The 25,916-nt window shown below is 37.4% G+C and overlaps 2 protein-coding genes across 4 annotated transcripts; one reads left to right on the forward strand and one right to left on the reverse strand.

The window, feature by feature from the left end:
- Positions 1-535: 535 nt before the first annotated feature.
- nus1 (NUS1 dehydrodolichyl diphosphate synthase subunit) lies at positions 536-13,597 on the reverse strand. Its single transcript, XM_059357088.1, has 5 exons — positions 13,037-13,597; positions 10,599-10,730; positions 6,793-6,945; positions 2,784-2,883; positions 536-1,304 (listed from the first exon to the last, which is right to left on the reverse strand). The coding sequence occupies exons 1-5, from the start codon at positions 13,428-13,430 to the stop codon at positions 1,214-1,216; spliced, it is 870 nt and encodes a 289-aa protein (XP_059213071.1). The 5' UTR covers positions 13,431-13,597; the 3' UTR covers positions 536-1,213.
- A 2,459-nt stretch (positions 13,598-16,056) lies between these two features.
- katna1 (katanin p60 (ATPase containing) subunit A 1) lies at positions 16,057-25,855 on the forward strand. 3 transcript variants are annotated; one of them, XM_059355698.1, is made up of 11 exons: positions 16,057-16,239; positions 17,505-17,673; positions 18,019-18,155; positions 19,193-19,394; positions 20,124-20,239; positions 21,279-21,384; positions 21,470-21,628; positions 23,049-23,175; positions 23,373-23,507; positions 24,578-24,704; positions 25,248-25,855. In XM_059355698.1, the coding sequence occupies exons 1-11, from the start codon at positions 16,079-16,081 to the stop codon at positions 25,444-25,446; spliced, it is 1,638 nt and encodes a 545-aa protein (XP_059211681.1). In that variant the 5' UTR covers positions 16,057-16,078; the 3' UTR covers positions 25,447-25,855. The 3 variants fall into 3 exon arrangements, with proteins under 3 accessions (XP_059211681.1, XP_059211682.1, XP_059211683.1); XM_059355699.1 differs by having other exon boundaries at positions 17,508-17,673; XM_059355700.1 differs by lacking the exon at positions 16,057-16,239 and adding an exon at positions 16,258-16,469 and having other exon boundaries at positions 17,508-17,673.
- Positions 25,856-25,916: the final 61 nt, after the last annotated feature.

Consider the following 25,916-nt stretch of genomic DNA (forward strand, 5'->3'; position numbering starts at 1 on the left):
TTTGTTTTCAAATTCAGTTAGTTTTAATTCGTTTTTAGAGTGAGTTTGCTAGTTTTAATCAGTTTTTATTTTTTGGAAAATGCTTAGTTTTAGTTTAGTTTTTATTAGTTGTAGTTTAGTTTTTATTAGTTGTAGTTGTTTTGTAATGGGGTATTTGTTGGGTCCAGATTCAATAAGGTCACAATAAATGTTTCCTTTATTTCCTTTGTCTGATCCATCTCAGCCCCAATAAGTTTATTAAGTCATAAAACCAGATAGATGAAATAGATTTCATATCAACCAAAAAGGTTTACGGATGAAAAAAGTTGACAAAGAGGAAAACGAAGGACATTTTCACCATAATTTTAGTTCGTTTTGTAATCTCACAATACAGTTTCAGTTAGTTATCGTTTTTTTAAACTCTAGTTTTTATTTTTTATTCCCGTTAACGAAAATGTTTTTTTTCAATTCTAGTTCTTTATTTGGTTAGTTTGGTTCACTATAATAACCTTAATCAGCAGTAGGAGATGAAACATGATACCAAGTGAAACAGAGAGACAGTGCATTTGTTTATTTCAGAGCTGGTCAGTCTAACAGAACAAACCTCTGTATGTGTCTGAAGCAACACTACACATGAACACATGACTGCAAGCTGGAGGCCACAGAGACAAACACAGAGCCACATTAATTTCTCATATTTACACATTATTATCCTCTCCGTCCTGAGCTCAGCTTCCTCTCTGGCTCATGTGTTGTTGGGAGTTAAACGCAGCTGGATTTCCCAGGATGCATCACTCAGACGCACAAAGCCTCGTTTCTTCTTTGTTTTCTGCTGAGTGAAGGTCAGTCATTTCTCTGTCTGGAGCAGAAAACAGCAGCTGGAGACTGAAAGACAAAGAGCCAGAGGGTCTGAGACAGAACGGGGTCTGAGACAGAACAGGGTCTGAGACAGAACAGGGTCTGAGGACAGAACAGGGTCTGTGCAGCACCGAGCTGTGAGACAGCCTCTCATGTCTCTGAGCTATTTTCACTTGTTCCAGAAGTCCTGGAATGTGAGTTTATTATAAGACGAGAGCTGGTGGCAGGATGTGAGCTGGCTGGCTGTCTCTGGGTTTCCTGTGAGTCTGTCAGAGATCCAGATGGACTCAGAGAGATCCAGATGGACTCAGAGAAGCTCGGAGGGCTCGCCACCTGAAGCTCCTCCGACCTCTTCTGCCTGAACGCCGTCTGCTCTTCACTGGCCGAGTCGCTGCTGGCAGGAGCCGAACCGCTGCAGGACGCCCAGCAGGTCCTCGTAGGACACGTTTCTGTGGGACGGCAGGGAGCTGAGGACAGAAACATCAATAATATCACAACAGAACCAGCCAGAAGTAAAACAGTCATTAAAAGCTCCACAGCGCCATCTGCTGTTCTGTTTTCATACTACAAACATGAACAACATGGTCTGAAGCGACCTGGCAGAGTTCTTATATTGTAATTGGTCCGTTATTATTATTATTTCTCTTCAGAAAAACGAATCTAACTTTTGGGCCCTTTATCATATTCAAAAACTCCTCATTGTTGGAATATACATAAATCTCTGCTGAAATGATCGATTCTAGTGGTCCGGGAATGGGCGTGGCTAAATGACCCAACAGCGCCGCCTCGAAAGTCAAGAAAATTCAGCTCCTCGCACAGGAATGTGGTAGACACATGAAATTTGGTACGTACATAAACATTGATATATATATATATATATATATATATATATATATATATATATATATATATATATATATATATATATCATTGCAAGACGCACCACAAAGTCTCAAGAACCCATAAACGGACAGGAAGTTGCTATTTTGCATCAAAAACGGCGTTTCCTGCTGTTTCTTTCCATTTCAACGTCGCATACTTTAACAAACTCCTCCGACAGATTTCATTACGTTTTATATCTTTGCAATGAATTATTTTCATAATTCAGTATAAACTAATCGATTAATTTTTTAAATAATCAACAGGACTGGATTAATCAATAACGAAAATAATCAATAGTTGCAGCCCTCAAATTATTGTTGGTGCCAGACGGCAGAAACTGCTGATTACTGGGAACCATCTCTGGTGTTCACAGAGAACGGTGTGAAAAAGAGAAAACCTCCAGAGAGCCTTGATGCTTGTTGACGTCAGAGGTCAGAGGTCAGAGGTCAGAGGTCAGAGGTCAGACTGGTTGGAGATGATAGAAAGGCAACAGTAAAAAGGGTTAGGGTGATTGGGTGGAGGTAAAGCTTGATATATAAAGAATTGAGAAGCTGATTTCTCAACTAGACTAACAACAGATTTATAATCTACTGGGTTGATGTTGTGTCTCCATGGAGACTTTGTGTATAAGAACACTGTGTATTGTAGATTATTGACCCACTTGGTTCAGGCTACAAACTGGTTCATTGTTCATGTTTATCTGATCTGTTTACCCTCCAACGGGAGGAAAAGGGACAATAGAAGAGAGGGATGAAAATAAAGAGCGGAGAGGAAAAAGGTTTCATTTTACTTCACATCCATCGACTGTAACTCTGTCCCTGCTCCGTGGAGACGTATGGGAATATTCTACACTGTTGGAAAAGTGTACAGTAAAGGTAAAATGTCGATGGAATATTGATATGTGGAATCAATTAAAAAAAAGATAATTAAAAAAAAGAAAAGAAGAGCAACAGTAACTGAGATAACCACTGGTTACAACCAAAGAACATCTGACACGTCCAACCAGATGAAGACCACTTTATTAGGTACAGCGTGCTAGCTAATGAAGAGAGAGAATAACTTACAAGAACTCAGTGAGTCTGATGTGCCAGGGCAGGAAGCCCAGCGTGCTGTCCACTGGACCGAACTTCACCACCAGCTCCGGGTCCGGGATGTTCTTAGACTCTGAAACCAGCACAGACAGGAACCACAACCCATTACTGGATATATAATATATATATATATATACACACATATATATATATTATATATATGTGTGTATATATAATATATATATATATATACACACATATGAGCACTACCACTTCAAAAAACATGGGATGCCTGCTAGGGCTGGGCGATACGGCCCTAAAAGATTATCACGATATTTCAGGGTATTTTTGCGATAATGATATTCTTGACGATAAGAAAATATGATATTTTAGTCTGTATAAATAAAAAACGAAAACCAATCATAAATCTAAAATGTCCCAACAGTTGCCAAACACAAAAAAATATTCTTTTGTCTCTTGAGTATTAGCAAATAATTAAAATTAACCATCTATGGGGTCCAGGGGCATGATGCCTCTCACACATTCTAACGCCACTATTCCATCATGACACTGATCTCATCATTGCCTTCTCAATAAATCATTGTAAAGGAGATTAAGGGTTTGAGTATGTTTTATTTAAAGCTTCTTTTTTGACACTGCTGAGGCAAACAGTAACACAATGCAAAATAACTTTATATTATGAATAATGTAAATATACTTTCAGGAGCTTGAAATGTGCCGTTAGAGCAGCTATGAGACTCTGGACTCTGTTAGAGCCGCCAGTCTGGTATTAATGGGAACTCTTACACCACTACAGCAAGAAGCAGGAATGTTGCCAATATCATGATATGCATTTTTTACCCATAAAAAATATATACCGGTATTATCGCAAACGATATGATATGGCTCACCCCTAATGGCTGCAACACATAGACTTGGTATAAACGTGATGAGTGAAGTAAAGTCGGAGTTATTCAGGAACACGATGACAGAAACACAGCAGAACTCAGGAAATGTCCAGTGAGTCACTTTTGTTTTTCAAGACTTGAATAGATTTATGAATCTTCATTATTATTAATGTAGAGTGCTTCTCTGTGATGTTTTATCAGCAGCTGACATCTCAGAGTGTCCACCAGTAAAGTGCTGGTGTGTTTTATTATCCATTAACAGCAACAGACTGAAAAACCTGCAGGAAGCAATTACACTGCAAAAACAAGATCAAACAGTAAATCTGAGGGAAATGATCTGCTGCATGGACAGATAATTTACCTTGACAAGATTTATTAAATTAAGATTATTAAATCTAGAAATAACCATGTTGAACACTTAAAATAAGAAATTAACTCTTAAAACCAGATAAAGTAAAGCTGCCAGCAGTGATGAACTGGCCCGAGCAGAGTGACCTGATGATTATTTGGTTCTTAACAAAAAGAAAAAAAAACTTTAGATTTAGAAGTGTTAGATCATTTATCTGGTTTTAAGAGTTAATTTCTTATTTTAAGTGTTGATGACTCTGGTGATTCCCAGAGTCAGCGGCTGGAGGATCACTGAGAGCTCAGTTCTCTGTGTATTCTGTGTATTCAGTGTATTCAGTGTATTCTGTGTATTCTGTGTATTCTGTGTATTCTGTGTACTCTGTGTACTCTGTGTACTCTGTGTACTCTGTGTATTCTGTGTACTCTGTGTACTCTGTGTATTCTGTGTATTCTGTGTACTCTGTGTATTCTGTGTATTCTGTGTATTCTGTGTACTCTGTGTACTCTGTGTACTCTGTGTACTCTGTGTACTCAGTGTATTCTGTGTATTCTGTGTATTCTGTGTATTCTGTGTATTCTGGTAAAACAACAGGTTTGCGTCCTCACATGACTGATGACCGACTGGTGTTGACCTGCTGGTCAGAGTCTCTGATCTGCCTGGTAACAGAATCATTCTTTGTTCTTTACTAAACAAACTGCCCTGACTCAAACTTTTTTTTAATATCATTTTTTTAGTCTGTATAAATAAATGAGATTGTAAAATGTAGTGTGAAGTGCAGATCTCAACAGTTGCCAAATACAAAAAAATGTACTCCTGAATCTTGAGTATGAGCAAATAATACAAATAATAGAATTAAGTTTCTTGTGTGTTTTATTTAAGGCATTTTATTTTGACAGTCTTCTTGTAAGTTCTGTGGTGGATTCTGTTAACACACTGTGCTCTTATTTTGAAAGCTGCATTTGTTTAGCGACAGAGAGTAAGCAGCTTTTTGTGAGTAAAACAACTTTAACTGTTGCTAATGTTAGCTCGTGGCTAACGAACGGCATAAAGCCGCTGGGTGTCTCCAGGCTGTGGATGCGTCTCCGTGTCTGGAGGACGGAGAGGTAACAGACACTAAACCTTACACCACTACACCAACAAATAAGATGTTGCCCATATCATGATATGCATTTAACCATAAAAAAATATACCGATATTATCGTGGACAATATGTTTCACATGATCCTCCGCTCCAGTGGAATGAGTTATTATATCATTGGTCCATGGAGCAGGGAGGACGTCTGTATGGAGAGATAAAATAATTTTCTCTTCATCCAGAGCTCCACAGTGTGTTAGGAATCTTAGGGCTAAAAGTCCTATCCTGATATATTTAGGCTAAATATCCTGATATATTTAGGCTAAATATCCTGATATATTTAGGCTAAATATCAATATACGACATGTATCCTGTTATTTTTATTCCAAAGTGAGAGCAAATGTTCAGTCAAAGCCAAATATGACACAAGTAGTTTTATTGAACACCGTGAACATAAATAATGTATCACAGGAGTAACTTTTTTTTTTTTTTTTTTTTAAATCAAAGCACCATAAAGTGCACATTTAAATAAAAAAATATCTTGAATAAAAACAGACTATGAAATAAAATAGGCCAATCTTTTTCTGAAATAAATATATTTATATGAGAAAAGAATAAAGAACATTACAAATATGACAAACACTAGTAAGCATTTATATATAAAGAAAGAAAAAGATTTGAACTATATCGATATGTGTGATATGATCTAATTTCATATCACATTTAATTAATTAATCATCATTTATCGATATATCGCCCAGCCCTAATGAATCTCTTTACAATAACACTGATAAGTGCTTACTGAGTGAACATTTAAATAGTGTGAAGGAAAACTGTTTAAATGTTTAATTAGTAATGATAGAAAAAAATGTGTACTTGTAGTATGTGCAACATATTTGTCTTTCTTGTTTGTACTTTTTTTTTTCTTAATGATCCCAAGATGTGAATGAAGCAAGTTACAACAGCGTCCTCATAAAGATCTCAGATGTGTTTATATTTTACACTGTAAAGACCTCGTGCTCTCTGCTGGACCGAGTCACGGAGACACTGATAGTTTTACAGTCGAATTTAATTGAATTGAAAAACGCGTACGTGACGTGATCAGATCAGAGTTTTGTGTCTCGTCAGTAGACGACACGCTGCGGAGGAGAGATTACAGTTTTATACTCTGGAGGCACATTTTTGCATTTTTAAGCCCCAAAAACACCGTCACCGTCTAAACAAAAGGCACTTCACATAAAATATTTGGTCTTTTTACCTGTAAGCTTCCTGGTGTAAATGTGACCTGAAGTGTATTTTCATGCATGTGTGTTTTTCTGTTTTACTACAGCGTGTTGCTGTCCTACAGTCAACACTGAGCCTGAACGCATCGGTTCTGATGCTGCTGCAGCTCGTGTGGAGACATGAAGGTGTTAACATGAAGAAGAACCAGCTGACTGCTGCAGCTGTTGCTACATTAAACAGCTGTTTGTTGTTATCAACATATTATTATTATTATTATTATACCAGCGGAGGAATACTGAGAGTTCATCTGTTTAGTGTGCAGGTTGTTGCAGTTCTGCCATCAACAACATAATAGAAAATATAAAGATAATGAGTGCAAACTGTATACAGAAAAACATAAAAATTCACTGTGAGAGACATGAACAAATGAAACAGAAAATAAAAACCATTGTGTTTGTGTGTTTGTGTGTTTGTGTGTTTGTGTACCTCTGAGCAGGACGTCCAGCATGGAGACGCTGATGTCTCTGGAGCTTCTCTCATTGTTCTCTACGGAGCGACACAGCTGCTGCGCTGCCTGGACGATGCTCTGCTTCCCGTCCTCCGGAGACAAGACCTTCACCGTGGGCCTGCAGGACACCACTGAGAGAGAGACAGACACACACACACAGAGACACACACACACACAGAGACACACACACACGCACACACACAGACACAGACACACACACACACACACACACACACAGAGAGAGACACACACACACACACACACACACACACACAGAGAGAGACACACACACACACACACACACACACACACACACAGAGAGAGAGACACACACACACACACACACACACAGAGAGAGACACACACACACACACACACACACACACACACACAGAGAGAGAGACACACACACACACACACACACACACACACAGAGAGAGAGACACACACACACACACACACACACACACACAGAGAGAGAGACACACACACACACACACACACACACAGACACACACACACACACACACACACACACACAGACACACACACACAGACACACAGACACAGACACACAGACACACACACACACACACACACACACACACACACACACACACACACACACACACACAGACACACACACACACACACACACACACACACACACACACACACACACACACCATTACCTTCTGCAGCCTGAACCTGAGCTCAGCATGATGTTCATGATGTTCCTTCAGTGAGAAGATGAAACTTCCTCATCATGTCACTGATTCTGTCTCTGGGACGGTTAGGGCGGGGCCATATGGACCAACAGTGTTTGTGTTTTTTAACATTTTTAAAATATGTTTTAGGGTAAAAACGTGTTTAAATCTGCTGAAGTGTTCATGTTATGCTCAGTTTAACAACAGCAGACAGAGTATAAATAAGCAGCATGAAGCATGCTTTGTCTTCCCATAAGTTCCCATAAACCGCCTTGATGAGCTGCTCTAAAGATGGAGAGCTCCACTAGTGTCACATAGAAACCTGTGGCTGGGTTTCTGGGTGTCGGTTTCTGTCTTTTGTCTTCTGAAGATTATCCTGGAAAACTAGTCTAAGAAAACAATACTCCTGTCCTGGTATTCTCCCTATAGAATAACAGTGAACATGGAGAATAATGAAGAGAAAACTGTCCTTCTTGTTAAACAGATATAGCTGTTATAAAGGATTCATGGATATTTAATCCAAAATGTTTTGATATCACCAGACGTGGTCGTGTCATTGTGTCAGCTGGTTTATACAAGTTTGCACTTTGCTCTGTAAATGTGGCAATGATTGATCTGTGAGGAATGAGAAGGAGTCAGCAGTAGATATTACATATATAGCTGAGAGCAGAAACATCTGGATCAGAAACAGAATCTAGTCTGGAAGTGGAGCAAGGTTATTATAGTTAACAAAAACTCAGCAAATCCTAATTCCAAAAAAGTGGATGCTGTGATAAACGTAAAAATATAATGCAATCCTTTGCAACCTACATTCAGTAGAATACAAACACAGGATATCACACGCTTGAGCTGGGAAGCTTTTGTGTAAATATAGTATTCACTTATTCTTAATGCATTCTGTTTTTATTTATTATTTTAAACAGCTGAAGTGGTCCTGGGGTCCAAGTATCCCTGGCTGGGATCAGGGTTATAGTAAATATAATGCAGCTGCATTAACAGATAACAAGGTTTTAGTATTTGGATTTATATAATTAAATGGTTTATGTTTCTTGAGCCACCTCATGATTACATTTCATTTTTTATATCAGGTCTTCTTCATGGGCACAAAACTTAGACAAATTTATTATAAATTGTCGATATACATTTAGAAAACATGCAAGACAAATAAAAGTACTTTTCCTCACAGATTTACACTGACTTATTAAACCTTTAGAAGTGACTTTGTTTCTTTCAGTTCGTCAGATTGTGGAGTTATTTGACGATGAATCGTTCATAGAATTTCTTCTCCTTTCAGCGAGTCGCTCTAGTTTAGTTTAGTTTAGTTTAGTTTAGTTTAGTTTATTATCTCTTAGTTTTAGCTGATCCAGCCTACTGGCTTTTGTGGTGCATATTTTTAAAGAGCTGATTAAAAATCCAGTTATGTGGATGCTTTGCAGAAGAAACCTCCAGGAGAAAAATATCAAGAGAAACATTCAGTTACTGTAATCCCCCACGCAGATTAAACCAGGTTCTCCTGACACAACGACACTCAAATGAGTTTAGTGGAGCAGCCCACTGGAACCAGATTACACTAACCCTAACCCTAAAGCAGGAAGAGCATGTAAAGGAGTGAGTCTTTACCATGAATGTTAACCAGATTATACTAATGTAAAGCAGTAAGAACTTACCATCTAATAATAATAATAATAATAATATAGAGTGAGTGTTACCATCTAATAATAATAATAATAATAATAATATAGAGTGAGTGTTACCATCTAATAATAATAACAATAATAATAATAATATAGAGTGAGTGTTACCATCTAATAATAATAACAATAATAATAATAATATAGAGTGAGTGTTACCATCTAATAATAATAATAATAATAATAATAATAATATAGAGTGAGTGTTACCATCTAATAATAATAATAATAATAATAATAATAATAATAATAATAATAATATAGAGTGAGTGTTACCATCTAATAATAATAATAATAATAATAATAATAATATAGAGTGAGTGTTACCATCTAATAATAATAATAATAATAATAATAATAATAATAATAATAATAATAATAATATAGAGTGAGTGTTACCATCTAATAATAATAATAATAATAATATAGAGTGAGTGTTACCATCTAATAATAATAATAATAATAATAAAAATAATAATAATATAGAGTGAGTGTTACCATCTAATAATAATAATAATAATAATAATAATAATAATAATATAGAGTGAGTGTTACCATCTAATAATAATAATAATAATAATAATAATAATAATATAGAGTGAGTGTTACCATCTAATAATAATAATAATAATAATAATAATAATGATATAGAGTGAGTGTTACCATCTAATAATAATAATAATAATAATAATAATATAGAGTGAGTGTTACCATCTAATAATAATAATAATAATAATAATAATAATATACAGTGAGTGTTACCATCTAATAATAATAATAATAATAATATAGAGTGAGTGTTACCATCTAATAATAATAATAATAATAATAATAATAATAATAATAATAATAATAATAATATAGAGTGAGTGTTACCATCTAATAATAATAATAATAATAATAATAATAATATACAGTGAGTGTTACCATCTAATAATAATAATAATAATAATAATAATAATAATAATATAGAGTGAGTGTTACCATCTAATAATAATAATAATAATAATAATAATAATAATAATAATAATAATATAGAGTGAGTGTTACCATCTAATAATAATAATAATAATAATAATAATAATATAGAGTGAGTGTTACCATCTAATAATAATAATAATAATAATATAGAGTGAGTGTTACCATCTAATAATAATAATAATAATAATAATAATAATAATATAGAGTGAGTGTTACCATCTAATAATAATCATAATAATAATATAGAGTGAGTGTTACCATCTAATAATAATAATAATAATAATAATAATAATAATATAGAGTGAGTGTTACCATCTAATAATAATAATAATAATAATAATAATAATAATATACAGTGAGTGTTACCATCTAATAATAATAATAATAATATAGAGTGAGTGTTACCGTGGTGCTGGTGTTTGTCGCTGCCGTTGCTCAGGAACTCCACGCTGTATTTGGACCCTTGGACCCCCAGCAGGTCCTGCTGCTGCCTCACGATCTCCTCCAGCAGCCGCGAGTTGTTCTTACGGAAAATACCTGAGAGAAGAAACCAACGATGATTATTAACAAATCACTCAATGCTAGGGCCAAAAGTCATATCTCCATATATTTAGGCTGAATATCGATATACGATATATATCCCGATATTTTTATGACATGTCACAAGTAGTTTTATTGAAACCGTTTATTTAAGTGAACATAAATACTGTATAACAACAGGAGAACCATTTTTTTTAATCAAAGCTCCATAAAGTACACAATTAAATAAAAACAGCCTATGAAATAAAATAGGCCAATCTTTTTCTGAAATAAATATATTTATATGAGAAAAAGAATAAAGAACATTACAAAAGAACTAAATATGACAAATCATAGTAAGGGCAACATTTATATATAAAGAAAGAAAAAAATAACTATATCGATATATGCGATATGGTCTAGTTCCATGTCACATTTAAAAATATATCGATATATATTTTATACCGATATACCGCCCAGCCCTACTCATTCCTGATGAAACTCTGTATCTGGGTAGAAAGGCTTTTTTTTTTTCCTTCACAATGAAATCAATCGACCCGACGGTTCAACAAAATAATGAAAGAGCTCAAATCATCACGTCAGACAGATCGGCTCCAACATCGACTCCAAATCTCCAATACTTCATCATGTCAATAATATTATAGGGCTGGGCAATATATCGATATAAAAGATATATTTTTATATGTGGTATGGAATTAGACCATATCGCATATCAATATAGTTCAAATTTGCACTGTGATACTTGCTCCAAGCTAGCTGAGGAATTTATTTAAGATATTTTTAATTTAAATGTGCACTTTATGGTTTTTACTTTTTTTACGGTAAGAAACCGGCAGCTTTGGTTGCCAGAACTTTAACGCAATAAATACGGTGCAACTTTTTCTAATATTACGGTAAATATTAGCACTGTTGATTTCATGTTTAAGATTGCCATTTTATTCCATATTTTACTGTAAAAAAACTTTTTCCATCAAAAGAAACGCTGTTCTGCCATATAACTGACAAGAAAATACTTCATCAATGCTGTATAAATTAAAGATTTTACCATTAAATATTACAGTATATTTTTGTTAGAGATATGGTGTTTAAAACATGTAACAGTGAGAAAAAGTATTTTTATTAAAAAATAAATGCAAAAATTACAGCGATGGCTTGTATATATATTACAGTATATTTTTGCTACAGTGCCTGTGTATTTTACAGTGGAGTAATGTATTTTAAAAAAAAATTAAAACTGTAAAAAATACTGTTTGGCTGAAATAAACATTTACAGTGTTTCATTGTTACTGAAACTGAATTAACCCATTTATCATTTTACGGTCTTTTACTGTCATGGTTTAACAGTTTTCACCGTAAAACCTGCAGACATTTTTTACAGTGTATCTGCTGAACTTTATAACTGAGGATCATAATGTGGAACCAACAAATATAACACAGTCACATGACAATAAGACAGAGAACTGGTGTAAATTACAGTCAGACGAGTTATGAAACGTCATCAAAGTCAAACAAACTAATCAGATCAAACTAATGAAACGCAAAGGGGCTCCTGGTAATGATAAATGATAAATAATAAGATGATAAATAATAAGATGATAAATGATAAATGATAAGATATTAAATGATAAGATATTAAATGATAAGATGATAAATAATAAGATGATAAATGATAAGATATTAAATGATAAGATGATAAATAATAAGATGATAAATGATAAGATATTAAATGATAACAGGTGTGTATTACAGAGGTTTAATGGCTGCAGGCTTGTTGTTGACAGGATCATCTGAGACTCTAGATTGAATCTCAGCAACAACAACATATTTATATTAGTGTTGATCAATAATAAAGGTGTTTAAAGATAGATATAATAGATATATAAAGGTGTTTAAAGATAGATATAATAGATATATAAAGCTGTTTACCGTGGTTATCGTAGACAACATATTTATATTGTTGATCAATAATAAAGATGTTTAAAGATAGATATAATAGATATATAAAGATGTTTAAAGATAGATATAATAGATATATAAAGATGTTTAAAGATAGATATAATAGATATATAAAGGTGTTTACCGTGGTTATCGTAGACAACATATTTATATTAGTGTTGATCAATAATAAAGGTGTTTAAAGATAGATATAATAGATATATAAAGCTGTTTAAAGATAGATATAATAGATATATAAAGCTGTTTAAAGATAGATATAATAGATATATAAAGCTGTTTAAAGATAGATATAATAGATATATAAAGCTGTTTAAAGGTAGATATAATAGATATATAAAGCTGTGTACCGTGGTTATCGTAGACGCTGACGTAGGAGACGCCCAGCGCCAGGCACCAGACCACCAGGCTGGCTGTGTCCGGGTAGCTGGGCTCCTCCTCGGCCACCAGCAGGCCGATGTGGACCGGCAGCTTGTCCAGAGACCTGCCGTCAGACAGCCACCGGGACCGGCGGGCGGCGGAGCGGGTCCCGGTGCCCGGGTTAGCTTCGGGGTTCTGGTTCTGGTTCTTGGGGGGGTCCTGGAGGCCGGCCAGGGCCAGCGGCAGCAGCAGGGCGGCCCCAGCCCGCTCCCACAGCCGGCCCTTCCAGCCCCGGAGCCGGACCCGCAGCCAGGAGGCCAGCGCTCTGTTGATGTGGACCAGAACCAGCAGGAACCGCCATAACAGGCCGTAGAGCAGCGCCATAGAGTCTTATTCCGCGTCACAGGAGAGTTAGAGTCCTTAGTCCGCCTAGTGGAGCGTTAAAGAGGTCGGACCGTGTTTCTGCCTGTTAGACCTGTTTCATAGCAGCTCAGGCCGCCTGCCGCCATCTTCCTCCTTCGTTGGCAACCCCTGACCTCTGAACCCGCAGCTGATACACGGAGCCCGCTGATTGGACGACAGCTCGGTGACGTAGCCGTGACGTGACGTGACGCCGTGACTTTTTATTTTATTTTTTTAAACACACTTTATTGTTTTTAAACATTTTAACAATACAAAACACAGAAGCAAGTCCCTCGAGGGAAAACCCCAGGGTCTTTTTATTTTCATTATCCCACTGACTACCTTTGAAATAAGTGACCAAAATCTGGAAATTAGTTTACATTCCCAAAAGTAATGGAAATACACAGAGGAGATATGGAGTGGTCAATGTTGTTTAAAATAACAGAGTAATATGCAGCCTGTGAAGCATCTTGTACTGAGTTTCTCTCAGCTGGTTACTAGTAGATGTGGACTTTATCAGGCGTATAATCATCCTCAATATATTCACTGTTCAAGTCTTTCCCATCTATGAGAGATGTCTGGTAAATGATGCAAGGCCTTAGGGCATACTGTATACCATATTCAGTTTCTTATTTTTATATATACTATTTTATTTTTATTGCGAGATCTCGAAAAAGTATAATTTTTTTTACTTCGATTTTTTTTTCTTTCAATGTCCCTTAAGGGGCTCCGTATAGTTTCAACATGTTCTTATACTTTTCTGGTGTGGGGATGGGAGAAATGATGGGAATAGGGAGAAAAAGTTTTCTCTGTTTCATGTAAAAAAAAATGTCTCGCTGTTTGATCTGCTGTAATTTGCAAACAAAAACTAATAAAGACACTTATTAAAAATATATCTGGCGTAGAATATACATATGAAATGCTTTTGTAATGAATTGTATGTTTTTTATGTTTGTGAAACAAAGTTGTAATATTTATTTTTATTTTTTTAAAGCTGCTGCTGCTGTGGCACCATAGACTGAATATAAACACACGCAAACGGAAACGACTTAATTTGAAAACCAGTTGAGTCACAACACCGAAACGTTTCCCTCCATTCCGAGCTAAGCCCCGCCCCCACGGCGCGTCATCACAGAGTCCCGGTGTTGCGTCCTGACTGGTTTCCAGACTATCTGGTGCCCGGACTGGTGTCTGCAGCTGGTTTCTGCCTCATTTAGCAGATTCGTCACATATTTAATAAACATATAGAGTCATGGAAAAAAATATTAGACCACCCTTGTTTGCTTTCTTGTTCGTTTTAAGGTCTGGTTCAACTAAAGGTACATTTGTTTGGACAAATATAATGATAACAACAAAAATGGCTGATAAGAGTTTAATTTAAGAGCTGATATCTAGACATTTAACATGGTTTTCTGGATAATGATTTTGGTTATAATCAATAAAAACATGGAAAATGTCTAGATATCAGCTCGCCAATTTAACTTTTATGAGCTATTTATGTTGTTGTTGTTGTTATTATTATATTTGCCCAAACAAACGTGCCTTTGGTTGTACCAGCCTTTAAAATTAACAAGAAATGGAAGAAAACAAGGTGGTCTAATCATGTTTTCCATGACTGTAGAGGTGATGGTTCATGAATAATTACATTTGGTTGTAGTGAATTCTAATCCAGCTCTAACCGATCTAGCAAACATTATAACATTATATAAACATTATATTTCCATGCTTTCTTTTTATGTACAGGTGGCTGTGATATAGTGTTCACTTTTACAACAATATTATCTACAGTAGATGGAGATGCGACCTGGAAATCACCAGTTAAAGATTTATTAACTATGGAGTCTTGGGCTCCAACGTCACCTATATGACCTAATAATAATTTATTTATTATTCTGACTGACTGGATCAACAGTTTGAACCAAAAAGAAAAAAAACAAAAAACAAAAAACAAAAAACGTGACCCTAACGTGAAAATGTGATCTTGTGATTGTGTGTGATCCTGTCATCCAACACTTTTTTTATTCCCATGTGACTCTATTTTATTTGTGTCTTGTGTGTTTAGCGTAACAATTTTAGTCATTTTGTGTATTTTTTGGTCATTTTGTGTCTTTTTTAAATAAAAAAAGTTTTTCAATTTTTTTTACTTTCTAAACACTATCATGCTCAATAAAGAATTTGAAATGTTGCGAAACATATAAGAGGGTTCCATCCAGTTCTATCATTTGATACTAAATCTATTTGAGCTTGTCTCCAGTTTTACTTGGTATATCATCATCAAACTGAAACTGGCCTCATGGAGTTTACAGCCAGAACTTTAGAGGTAAATGTACAGTAGGGCTCCACGCTGCTTTGTTTTCTAGTCTGATGAAGATGTGATGAAGAAGTCTGGATTATTTGGTGCTTTTGGAGACTTCAGAGGGTTAAATGTGTGACGAATCTGCCAACTGAGGCAAAACACAGCTGCACACAGAGTCCAGGAACCAGTTAGTCTGGGAACCAGTAAGACCAGAACACTGGCTGGGTGGAAAGACACTTTGTTGCACAGGAACGAGTCGCTGACTGGGAGAACAGTCTCAGCTGTGTTTCATGTTTCATGTCTCTGTGCTTCATGTCTTTGTGTTTCATGTTTCATGTCTTTATGTTTCATGTTTCATGTCTCTGTGCTTCATGTCTCCGGGTCGGTAAACTGTGTTCCGGTGCGTGTCTCTTTAAGTCCGCTCTCTGGGAAAGCCTCAGCGGAACTGGTCCTAACAGCCGCTGTGAGGACTCTGCGACTCTGTTCATCTGAAAAGTTGAGTATAAACCAACGTTGTTGAAGTAAAACATGGCAGTTCTTGTTCCTGACAGCTTTATGTTTCCCTGCTGAAGCTCCTCATGTCTCATCCTGCTGGACATTTAGACATTTAGTGTCTGTTTGTCCACAAACTGCTGGTTAGAGTTGGGCGAGGCTCCGCTAGGAGTTTAACAAGAACCAGCCTGTTGGTTTATACTGGACTGATCCTGAGAAAATACCATAAAACTGTACGTCTATAACTTGTAAATGTTGTATCATGGTTATGTGAAAGACTATAACCTGCATGTGTGTGTGTGTGTGTGTGTGTGTGTGTGTGTGTGTGTGTGTGATCTTTGAGTCACAACAACAGCAACAACAAGTCAAGTCAAATGTATTTAAAAGCAAATGTGCTGAATTAGTGGTCGACCGATTCGGGTTTTTTAATGCCGATGCCGATTATTTTGACATCAGTCTTCTGATTAGTGCTGCCGATTTTTTTGGGCCGATTCTTGAAGCCGATGTTGCCTTTTCTTCTCCGTTTACATGATAAAAATGACACAATGATAACAAATGTTACACAAGTCTCAATTTAAACAAAAAAGGAACATTTATTAACAAAACAAACAAACATATGAACAGCTGGATATCAAACAGTGTGTCTGTAGTTCTAGGCCTGGAGGTGGTGGCGCCTCAGATGATCCACATATTAATTATTATATATATATTATTACATATCTAATGTGTTTTTCTTGTTTCTGGCATCAGCAGCAGCTCACCAGAGAATGGAGGTGTTGCACCAAGTCTTGCCTGCTGTTGATCAGTGAAATGGGATCATTGATCGGCGAACGCATACACGTATCGGCCAATGTAAAAGTAAAAAATGCAAATATCGGCCCGATATATATTGGCTGGCCAATATATCGGTCTATCTCTAGACAGAAATATACAGTATACATACACTAAACATTGCATTAAATGTTTAACTAAATGGTTATTTTCTATTTTCTATATCTTAAGTATTTCGTAATATTGTCAAGAATAACGTTATCGCAAAAATAGCCTGAAATAATGGTGATATTCTTTTAGGGCCGTATCGCCCAGCCCTATTTCTGATCACATTAACTTAGCTTCATGAGCAGCATCATCCTCGTCCAGTTTGTTAGGTTTTGAAAAATAAGTCCTGCTATTTTTGAGTTATGGATATAAAACGGCCTCTCCCTGACCAGATGTTTGCCTTTATATTGGCGAGGCGGCTGCAGTAACCTGGTGTATTTCTGTCCCAGCAGCACCATGAGTCTCCGGGAGATCAACGAGAACGTGAAGCTGGCTCGTGAATACGCCTTGCTGGGAAACTACAGCTCAGCCAGCGTTCTTTATCACGGATCACTGGAGCAGATCAAGAAGTATGTGTACACCGTGCGGGACAGGAGTGTTCAGCAGAGATGGCAGCAGGTAAATATTACAGACATATCAGAGAAAACTTATTGAGATATGGGAGAATTGTATCAAGATTATCCATGGTAGCTTAAAAAAGAAAAAACTTATCATCCTAAAAACCTACATTGTAAACTTGATTTGTACTATGGTGTGCTTACAGTTATTGCTGTAGGCTATTTTATATTTTTCTACCCTTGAAATGTTGTTTCTTTATTGTTTTACTATTTATTCTGTTGTTTTGAGACATGTCTATGGTGAAACCAAAGAGGAATTTCCACTCAGTGGATAATAAAGTTTTCGTATCGTATCGTAAAGTAAAAGAGTCCTGCCTTCTCTCATATTTATTTGTTTGTTTCTCAGTTGTGGCAAGAAATCAGCGAAGAGAATCGCCACGTTCAGGACATCATGTCGACTCTGGAGAACTTCCAGATGGACACTCGACCTAAACCCACCAACCACGACGACTTCGATATCAGGCCGGCACAAGTGGAGCCGAGGTATTTCCATTCATTGCTTCAACATGTTCTCTTCACTGTAGCAGCAGTTTGAGCTGCAGACCAGTTCACTGTGTTGGTGATCAGTAAGCTGTTTGTTGATGGAGTCACATGATGGAGATTAGAAGGTCTGATGGAGTTTCATTCCTGTAAAGCTCACAGCCTCTTTCTTTCTTCTCTATTCTATACTTTAAGTCTACTAGCATGAATGCACTTGATAAACCTTTTCGTATATAATAGAGCTGCAACAATTATTCGATTAATTGAACAATAATCGATTGTTAAATGAATCATCAGCAGTTTTTTAACTGCTGATGTGAATATTTCTGGTTTCTTTGTTCCTTCATGACAATAATCTGAATATCTCTCTTTGGAGACAAAACAAGAGATTTGATGACGTCATCTTGTGGTTTTGGAAACACTGGTCAATCAAATGTTGAAAAATATCAAACAACTAATCGATTAATCGTTTAAATAATCGACAGATTAATCGATAATGAAAATAATCCTTAGTTGCAGGCAGCCCTAATGTATATTATACTATATTGTACAGTATGTGTGGCCTCCAGATACTTTATAGGAGAGTTGATGAAACATAATATGTAAACACTGAAATGCTCGTCATTATAGCGACCTGTCAATCAAAGGTAGCCACGCCCCAAATCACACCTGCTTTATCATCCTTCTTTTTCTAAATGGGACCATTATTTACACGGTTAACACCATATTGTCTTGAAGAAGACTTTAAAGTCGGTATTGAGATAATACACAAGAAATCGTCTCATTATTTATTGAAATAGATAGGAGTTCTTTTGCAACCAACAGTGTCGACCACTGCTGGATTTTTGAAAGATAACAGGCTTAAACTAAACTTTTATTTAAATTAAACTGGCACTTCCAGTTTGCTTCACTGCTCAGATCGGGAGGTTGCCGCCTGATCTCATGTAATCATTAGTAATGATAAAGACACATGAATTGAAAGGATGATGGTTGTTGGAACTAATAACTAATAACTCTCTCTTCCTCTTCTCTTTCCACAGACACTCTCCGTGTCCTGTCAGAAGTCCAGCTCCCTATAAAGACAGCAAACCCTCCAACAACAGGCTGAGTGTGGCTGTGAGGGCCCAGCAGAGGCACTCGCCCCGCGGCGCCAACGGGGACCGCAGCAAACCGCCCAAGGCCAAAGACAAGAAGGAGGCGAAGGAGGCGAAGGAGGCCGCTGGCAAAGCAAAGGATGACAAGGTAACATGATGATCCTGCTCCTTCAGGACTACAGCATGGAAACAATCAGATACTATTACTAATAATATAAAGAGCATGGGTATTAACCATAGACTGTATAAAATATATACAGTATTATAGTATTAACAGCAGGACAGAGTTTAGAGATGGAACGACTCACTTTCAGAAATAGGGAACAAATACATAATTGGAATAAGTTATACTGTAAAGAAAGGTAAACACAGTGGAAATATTCAATCAAATGAAGGAGATGAACTAAATGGTCCCCACACCAACACTAACACTAACACACACACACACAGATTCATGAACACGCATACATGCACCACCCCTAATTTTCCCATTAGTCTATTATAGTTTTATAGTTTATTCTATTATTATATTATTTATTTATTTTTGTTTGTTTGTTTATTTCTTTTCTTTGAGATACCAGTTAGCCTCGTATATATGTTTATCTGTTTACCTTATGGTTTGTTATTTACTTTGTGAATATATACCTGGAAAAAAGGAAAAAAAATGCAAGGTACAATATTGCAAAGAAAACTAAATGAATATTTTTTTTAAAAACACCTTCTCCTTCATAATATTGCAGAACAGACTGTTTGTTCAGAAACCACTATTTGCATAGTTGAGTATCCACACAGCAGCAGTGTCTAGCCTGTAATTCCAGTTCTAGTCTGGGAGAGACCATCAACATCCAGGAAGAGCTCTCATGTTTTCTGTCTGCAGAACAAAGCAGACGTCCAGGAGAAAGAAGTGAAGAAGTTTGACGGGACCGGATATGATAAAGACCTGGTGGAAGCTCTGGAGAGAGATATTATATCTCAGAACCCAAACGTTAAATGGTACGTGTTCATCTGTCTTCTGGTTGTGATTTTGTGTAATTCAGCTGTTTGCTATCTGAGCAGTTCACTCCTTCATGTCTTTTAGTGAGCTCTGCTAGATATGTATTATTATATCATTCCTCTTTCCACTGGGAAGGACAGCCAAATGATGCTGAATCCTTTTTGCCTTGTTTGTTAAAAAAAGTCCCATCCACACCAGCACTGTTTTAAAAGAAATCTCCATTCACATGAATGCATAAAAACACAATGGAAGTGCTGTAAAAAGCTAAAACATCAGGTGGTGATATCATTCCAATCACACAAAGAAGATTAAGAAAGTGTCGGCAAATCAGGAGCCTGAAAAAAGCTATTGCCGGAAGACTAACTGGCAGAAATGGGGCAAACAAATATCACACTCCAAAAACAAAATATACCAAAAACAACCACGAAACCACACGAAGCCAAAAATAGCCTCAACATCTGCAACTCATCTAACAAAAACACTGGCAGAGTGCTCGAATGTTTGATTATCATGAAATGTTTTTGAAAGAGTCAACTTTTGAATAATAAGAGCTGCAGTTTTAACCCCTAATCACTCTGACCCCTATTATTATATATTAGATATTATTATATATATTAATATATATTAGATATTATATATGATTATTACATATATGAGGGCTGTTTCCACTAGCGGCAATACCCGGAATGAGGCGGTCTCACTCAGAGAAACGCCCCTAATCTAAATACGAGCAGTCCAGAGCAGCTTTTATCAGGACTTCTTTAGTCCCTGTAGTAGAGCAGGGTCTTTATTCTCCCCTGAATAAACAGTCTGGTTACTGATTGCATGTGAACTGTTGAACTTTCAACATTTTGGAGATTTCTTTATTTTCGGCCATTATGGCTGATGGCGAGCACTTCTTTTGTTTTTTTTCTGACATAGTTTGATATTTTCTTCAAGCTTCAGTCTGTCCAGGACTGCACAGTGTCTGTCCTCTTCCAGTATGATTAAAAGAGACACCCAGAAGAAGCTGTAAATTATGTTTTATCTGTTTGTTAGGGACAACATTGCAGACTTGGAAGATGCAAAAAAACTCCTGAAAGAAGCGGTGGTGTTGCCGATGTGGATGCCAGCATTTTTTAAAGGCATACGAAGACCATGGAAGGTGCTGATATTAAAGAGATTTTAGTTTTATTTGTTCATAATGTTTGCTAGTATCAGAGCTCAGGAACCTTCCTTTGTTTCTGTAGGGAGTGCTGATGGTGGGACCTCCAGGAACTGGGAAGACTCTCCTGGCCAAAGCAGTGGCCACCGAGTGCAGAACCACGTTCTTCAACGTCTCCTCGTCGACTCTCACCTCCAAGTACAGAGGAGAGTCTGAGAAGCTCGTCCGCCTTCTCTTTGAGATGGTAAGACTTCATTCATGATTCTCATGTTTTCAGCTTCTTGTGTCTTTGTGTATGATGCATTACAAAGTATTCCCCAGTAAAATTCACTTATTTTAGTCAAATAACTTGGGTTTGACAACATTTCTCTGTTATCCAGGAAATTCCCAGCAGCCCTGTATTACAGGCTATTACCTATTATTATTATTATTATTATTATTATTATTATTATTATTATTATTACCATCATTATAGCTTTGCAACAGCACTAATATTTGAGGCATTTTCTACTGTCATGGCTATATACACTTTCCACCACTTTACTAGCTCGCAGTAGCCAATCTGCTTCAGGTTTGGATGTTACTGTTTCTGATGTTTTCCCTTCTATCCTGGTAAATAGACCTGCACTAGTGAAGCGCTTTTTTAGTTGCTTTACACCCGTTCACACACACACACACACACACATTCATACTGGTGGCAGGTTACCCTAAACGCTGCCACCTGCCACCACTGGGAATTCATTCTCACACCAATGAACGCAGCAACGGAGCAATGTGGGGTTCAGTATCTTGCTCAGGGATACTTTCACATGTCGGCTGGGACGGTCGGGGATCGAACCACCAACCATCCGATCGGTGGACGACCGCTCTACCAACCGGACCACAGCCGCCCACCAGCTCCAACCAGTCTGACCAGTCTGACCAGTCTGACCAGTCTGACCATTGTCCTCTCCCCTCTGACATCAACAAGCATCAAGGCTCTCTGGATATTTTCTCTTTTTCACACCATTCTCTAAAACCCCTCGAGATGGTTGTGTGGGAAAATCCCAGTAATCAGCAGTTAGTGAAATCCTCAGACCAGTCCATCTATCCCAGTAATCATCAGTTAGTGAAATCCTCAGACCAGTCCATCTATCCCAGTAATCAGCAGTTAGTGAAATCCTCAGACCAGTCCATCTATCCCAGTAATCAGCAGTTAGTGAAATCCTCAGACCAGTCCATCTGGCACCAAGAACCACTTAAAGCCCCTGTGACATCATGCCTAAACGCCATGTGATTGGACCGTACAAAAGATTATAATGACAAATTTGCTCAAAGTTGAGCTTATTTATTGGTTAGCGACTACTTTGATACCATTTAGTGTGACTCTACATTAGTTAGTTATTGTACTGTTATATTATATTATTATACTGTTAGTTATTCTCTATCCTGTACTCGTTCTGTTGCCCAGCGCCTCGTTTTTATCTTGTTTTATCGAGAGGCCGTCTGTTCACCCTCGGTGACAAGAAGACATCAGAATTAGGAGTGTGCCATATTGTATTGTTCACAGTTATACATCAGTGCTCGGGCCCTCATAATACAATAGGTCCCTCACTGACTGAGTCAGTGCTCGGGCCCTAATCAGACAGTGATACTTGTCATATTGTATTTTGTGTCCTGGTCAGGCCCGTTTCTACGCTCCCACTACGATCTTCATTGATGAGATTGACTCCATGTGCAGCCGCAGAGGAACCTCGGAGGAACACGAGGCCAGCCGGAGAGTGAAGGCGGAGCTCCTGGTGCAGATGGACGGTATAAACAATAACTCCATATATTATATATATATATATATATATATATATATATATATATATATATATATATATATATATATAATATTATATTTACTACTTATCTGATGTTCACTCTGCGGTTAAAACAAGCTCACAGTAGTTTGCTGCAGTATTCACGTCCCTGAGGCTTTTTCCATTCTTGTGATTTCGGTGCAGGTGTTGGTGGAGCATCAGAAAACGATGATCCATCAAAGATGGTGATGGTCCTGGCGGCCACCAACTTCCCCTGGGACATCGACGAGGCTCTGAGGAGACGCCTGGAGAAGAGGATCTACATCCCGCTGCCTTCAAGTACTCACTGCTTTACTGCTTTACTGCAGTCTGCATAAGAATTAGAACCAAAGAAAATGATGGATTGACTAAAATGACTGACTGTTCAACAACTATATAACAGACCTCAAAGACTTCATAACGTCTAACTGAGCCTTCATACCTTCATAATGAGAAACGCAGCATTAATCCACTTCAGAGGTCCAACTAAGCCCACTGACCCACATTCTTTACACTCTGGATCCGTCACATGCAGCTGAATTAGTTTAGTTTAGTTTAGTTTAGTTTAGCACTTCAGAGCAAATTACACACTGTGGATATTCTGTGTTGTTTTCTGTCATCATGAAAGGCCATGAACATGAAAGTCGGGCTGATATTTAGGGAGTCTAACTGCCCTCCGTTTCTCGGCTGGTGGTCCTGTTAGGCTTTCTGCTGGTCGACCTTTGACCCCTGCTGCTGCTGCTGCTGCTGCTGACCCAGTCTGGAGCTTTTCTTTGCAGCCATTGCTCCATTTTTCCAGCATCAGTTATAGCTAGTTATATATAGATAGTTATAGCTAGCTGCTAGCAAACTGCAGCTGCGGTAAAGCAACAACGTGCCAGTTTTTTTCTTTTTGTTTGTTTATTTTTTACGCTGTGCTCATTGAACAGAATGTCAAAGTTCAGATCAGACAAACTCAGTTGATATGACGAATTTTTGACAAATAATGAAGCAGACAACAACTAAAACATCTTCCTGTCTGGAATTATGTAATTTAATATTCATTTTGTGCATTTATATTTTTTCCAAAATGATTTGGCGACCCCCAGAAATTATCTCGTGACCCCAATTGTGGTCGGGAGCCCCAGGTTGAGAACGGCTGGTGTAGAGAAACAGTAATCATATCCTTGAATACTGACTGCTTCTAAATTTGTTGTCAATTGGTCTATTTCAGTTCAATTTAATTAAACATTAGATTAATCTAGAAACGTGCAACATGAGTACAATATCAACGACATGAAGTCTCATTAGAGACGTGTTCCCAGTAGAACAATGAGCTTCCTGCTTCAACTACTGTTGCTTTGTGTTATTGTGTTAATATTGTGTTTCAGCCACGGGGCGAGTGGAGCTGCTCCGGATCAACCTGAAGGAGCTGGAGGTGGCCAGCGACGTGGACTTGGACAAGATAGCGGAGCAGCTGGAGGGTTACTCAGGAGCTGACATCACCAACGTCTGCAGGTCAGTCTGGAAACCAGCCGTTCGTTTCTCCGTAGAGGAGGTGTGGTTTACGATCCTCCGGAGCCGTTTATTGGACGATACGAATGTCTATCAAAGCGTCTGTAGGTAGCTCTTAGCCAATCAGATCAGTTATACCAGATGACGTAGTAGAGCGACAGAAATGGATGTTTACATAGCCAGACAAGCTCATCGCTACTTTGAGACTAAAATGCTCAATTCTGCTTCTGCAATGTTTTTCTGCAGCATGTTCTGGCTCTGGCTGCTCACAGTCTACTGTGTGTGTGTGTGTGTGTGTGTGTGTGTCTGTCTGTCTGTCTGTCTCTGTGTGTGTGTGTGTGTGTGTGTGTGTGTGTGTGTGTGTGTGCTTGCTTACCTCACTCTAAATTATTTGTTGAAGAACTGATGTTTTATTTCATGCATTTACATTTATGTAAACTCTTTAATGAGGTCACCTGCTGAAAAAGAAATAATAAATGTGAGGAGGGCTGAAAGGATTCCCGTATGAATGTGATTAAAAAGTGTTTAATGCTCCTCTTGTTGCAGGGACGCCTCTCTGATGGCCATGAGGAGGAGGATCGAGGGCCTCACGCCGGAGGAGATCCGGAACATTTCCCGGGACGAGATGCACATGCCCACCACCATGGAGGACTTTGAGTCCGCTCTGAAGAAAGTCTCCAAGTCTGTTTCTGCAGCCGACCTGGAGAAGTATGAGAAGTGGATAGAAGAGTTTGGGTCCTGCTGAACCAGCAGCATGGACTGAGTGAATGTGTAACTATTGTTGCAGGTGATGGTTGTTAGTGTTGACTGTGTGATAGTAAAGAGATTTATACAGGAGGTCAATATGTGCTCCTCTGTCAAATGTACATTATGTTAATGTTATGCAAAATCATGCAAAAGTCTTAAAAAGGTGACTCAAGAGACAAGTTGGTGTGTGAAACATCATCATGTTCCTGTCAGACAGTCAGCTGTGACTGTGAGGACAAACTGATGATTCCAGAGATGATTTTTGATTCGAGTCATTATTTGCTTTGTTCCGCTGAATCTGACAATGATACTAAGCTGTCAATCAAATGTTACTTGCCTTTTTTTGATGCACTTAATTTTATGTTACACTAACAAGATATTTCTATAAATAAAGTTTATTCATCATGGATATTAGCATTGTCTTGCTTGTAAGATTGAAATCTAAAACTTTGTCACAAGATAAAACAG

This window comes from Centropristis striata, chromosome 18 (assembly GCF_030273125.1).
Source record: "Centropristis striata isolate RG_2023a ecotype Rhode Island chromosome 18, C.striata_1.0, whole genome shotgun sequence".
In the NCBI taxonomy this organism is placed as follows: Eukaryota; Metazoa; Chordata; class Actinopteri; order Perciformes; family Serranidae; genus Centropristis; species Centropristis striata.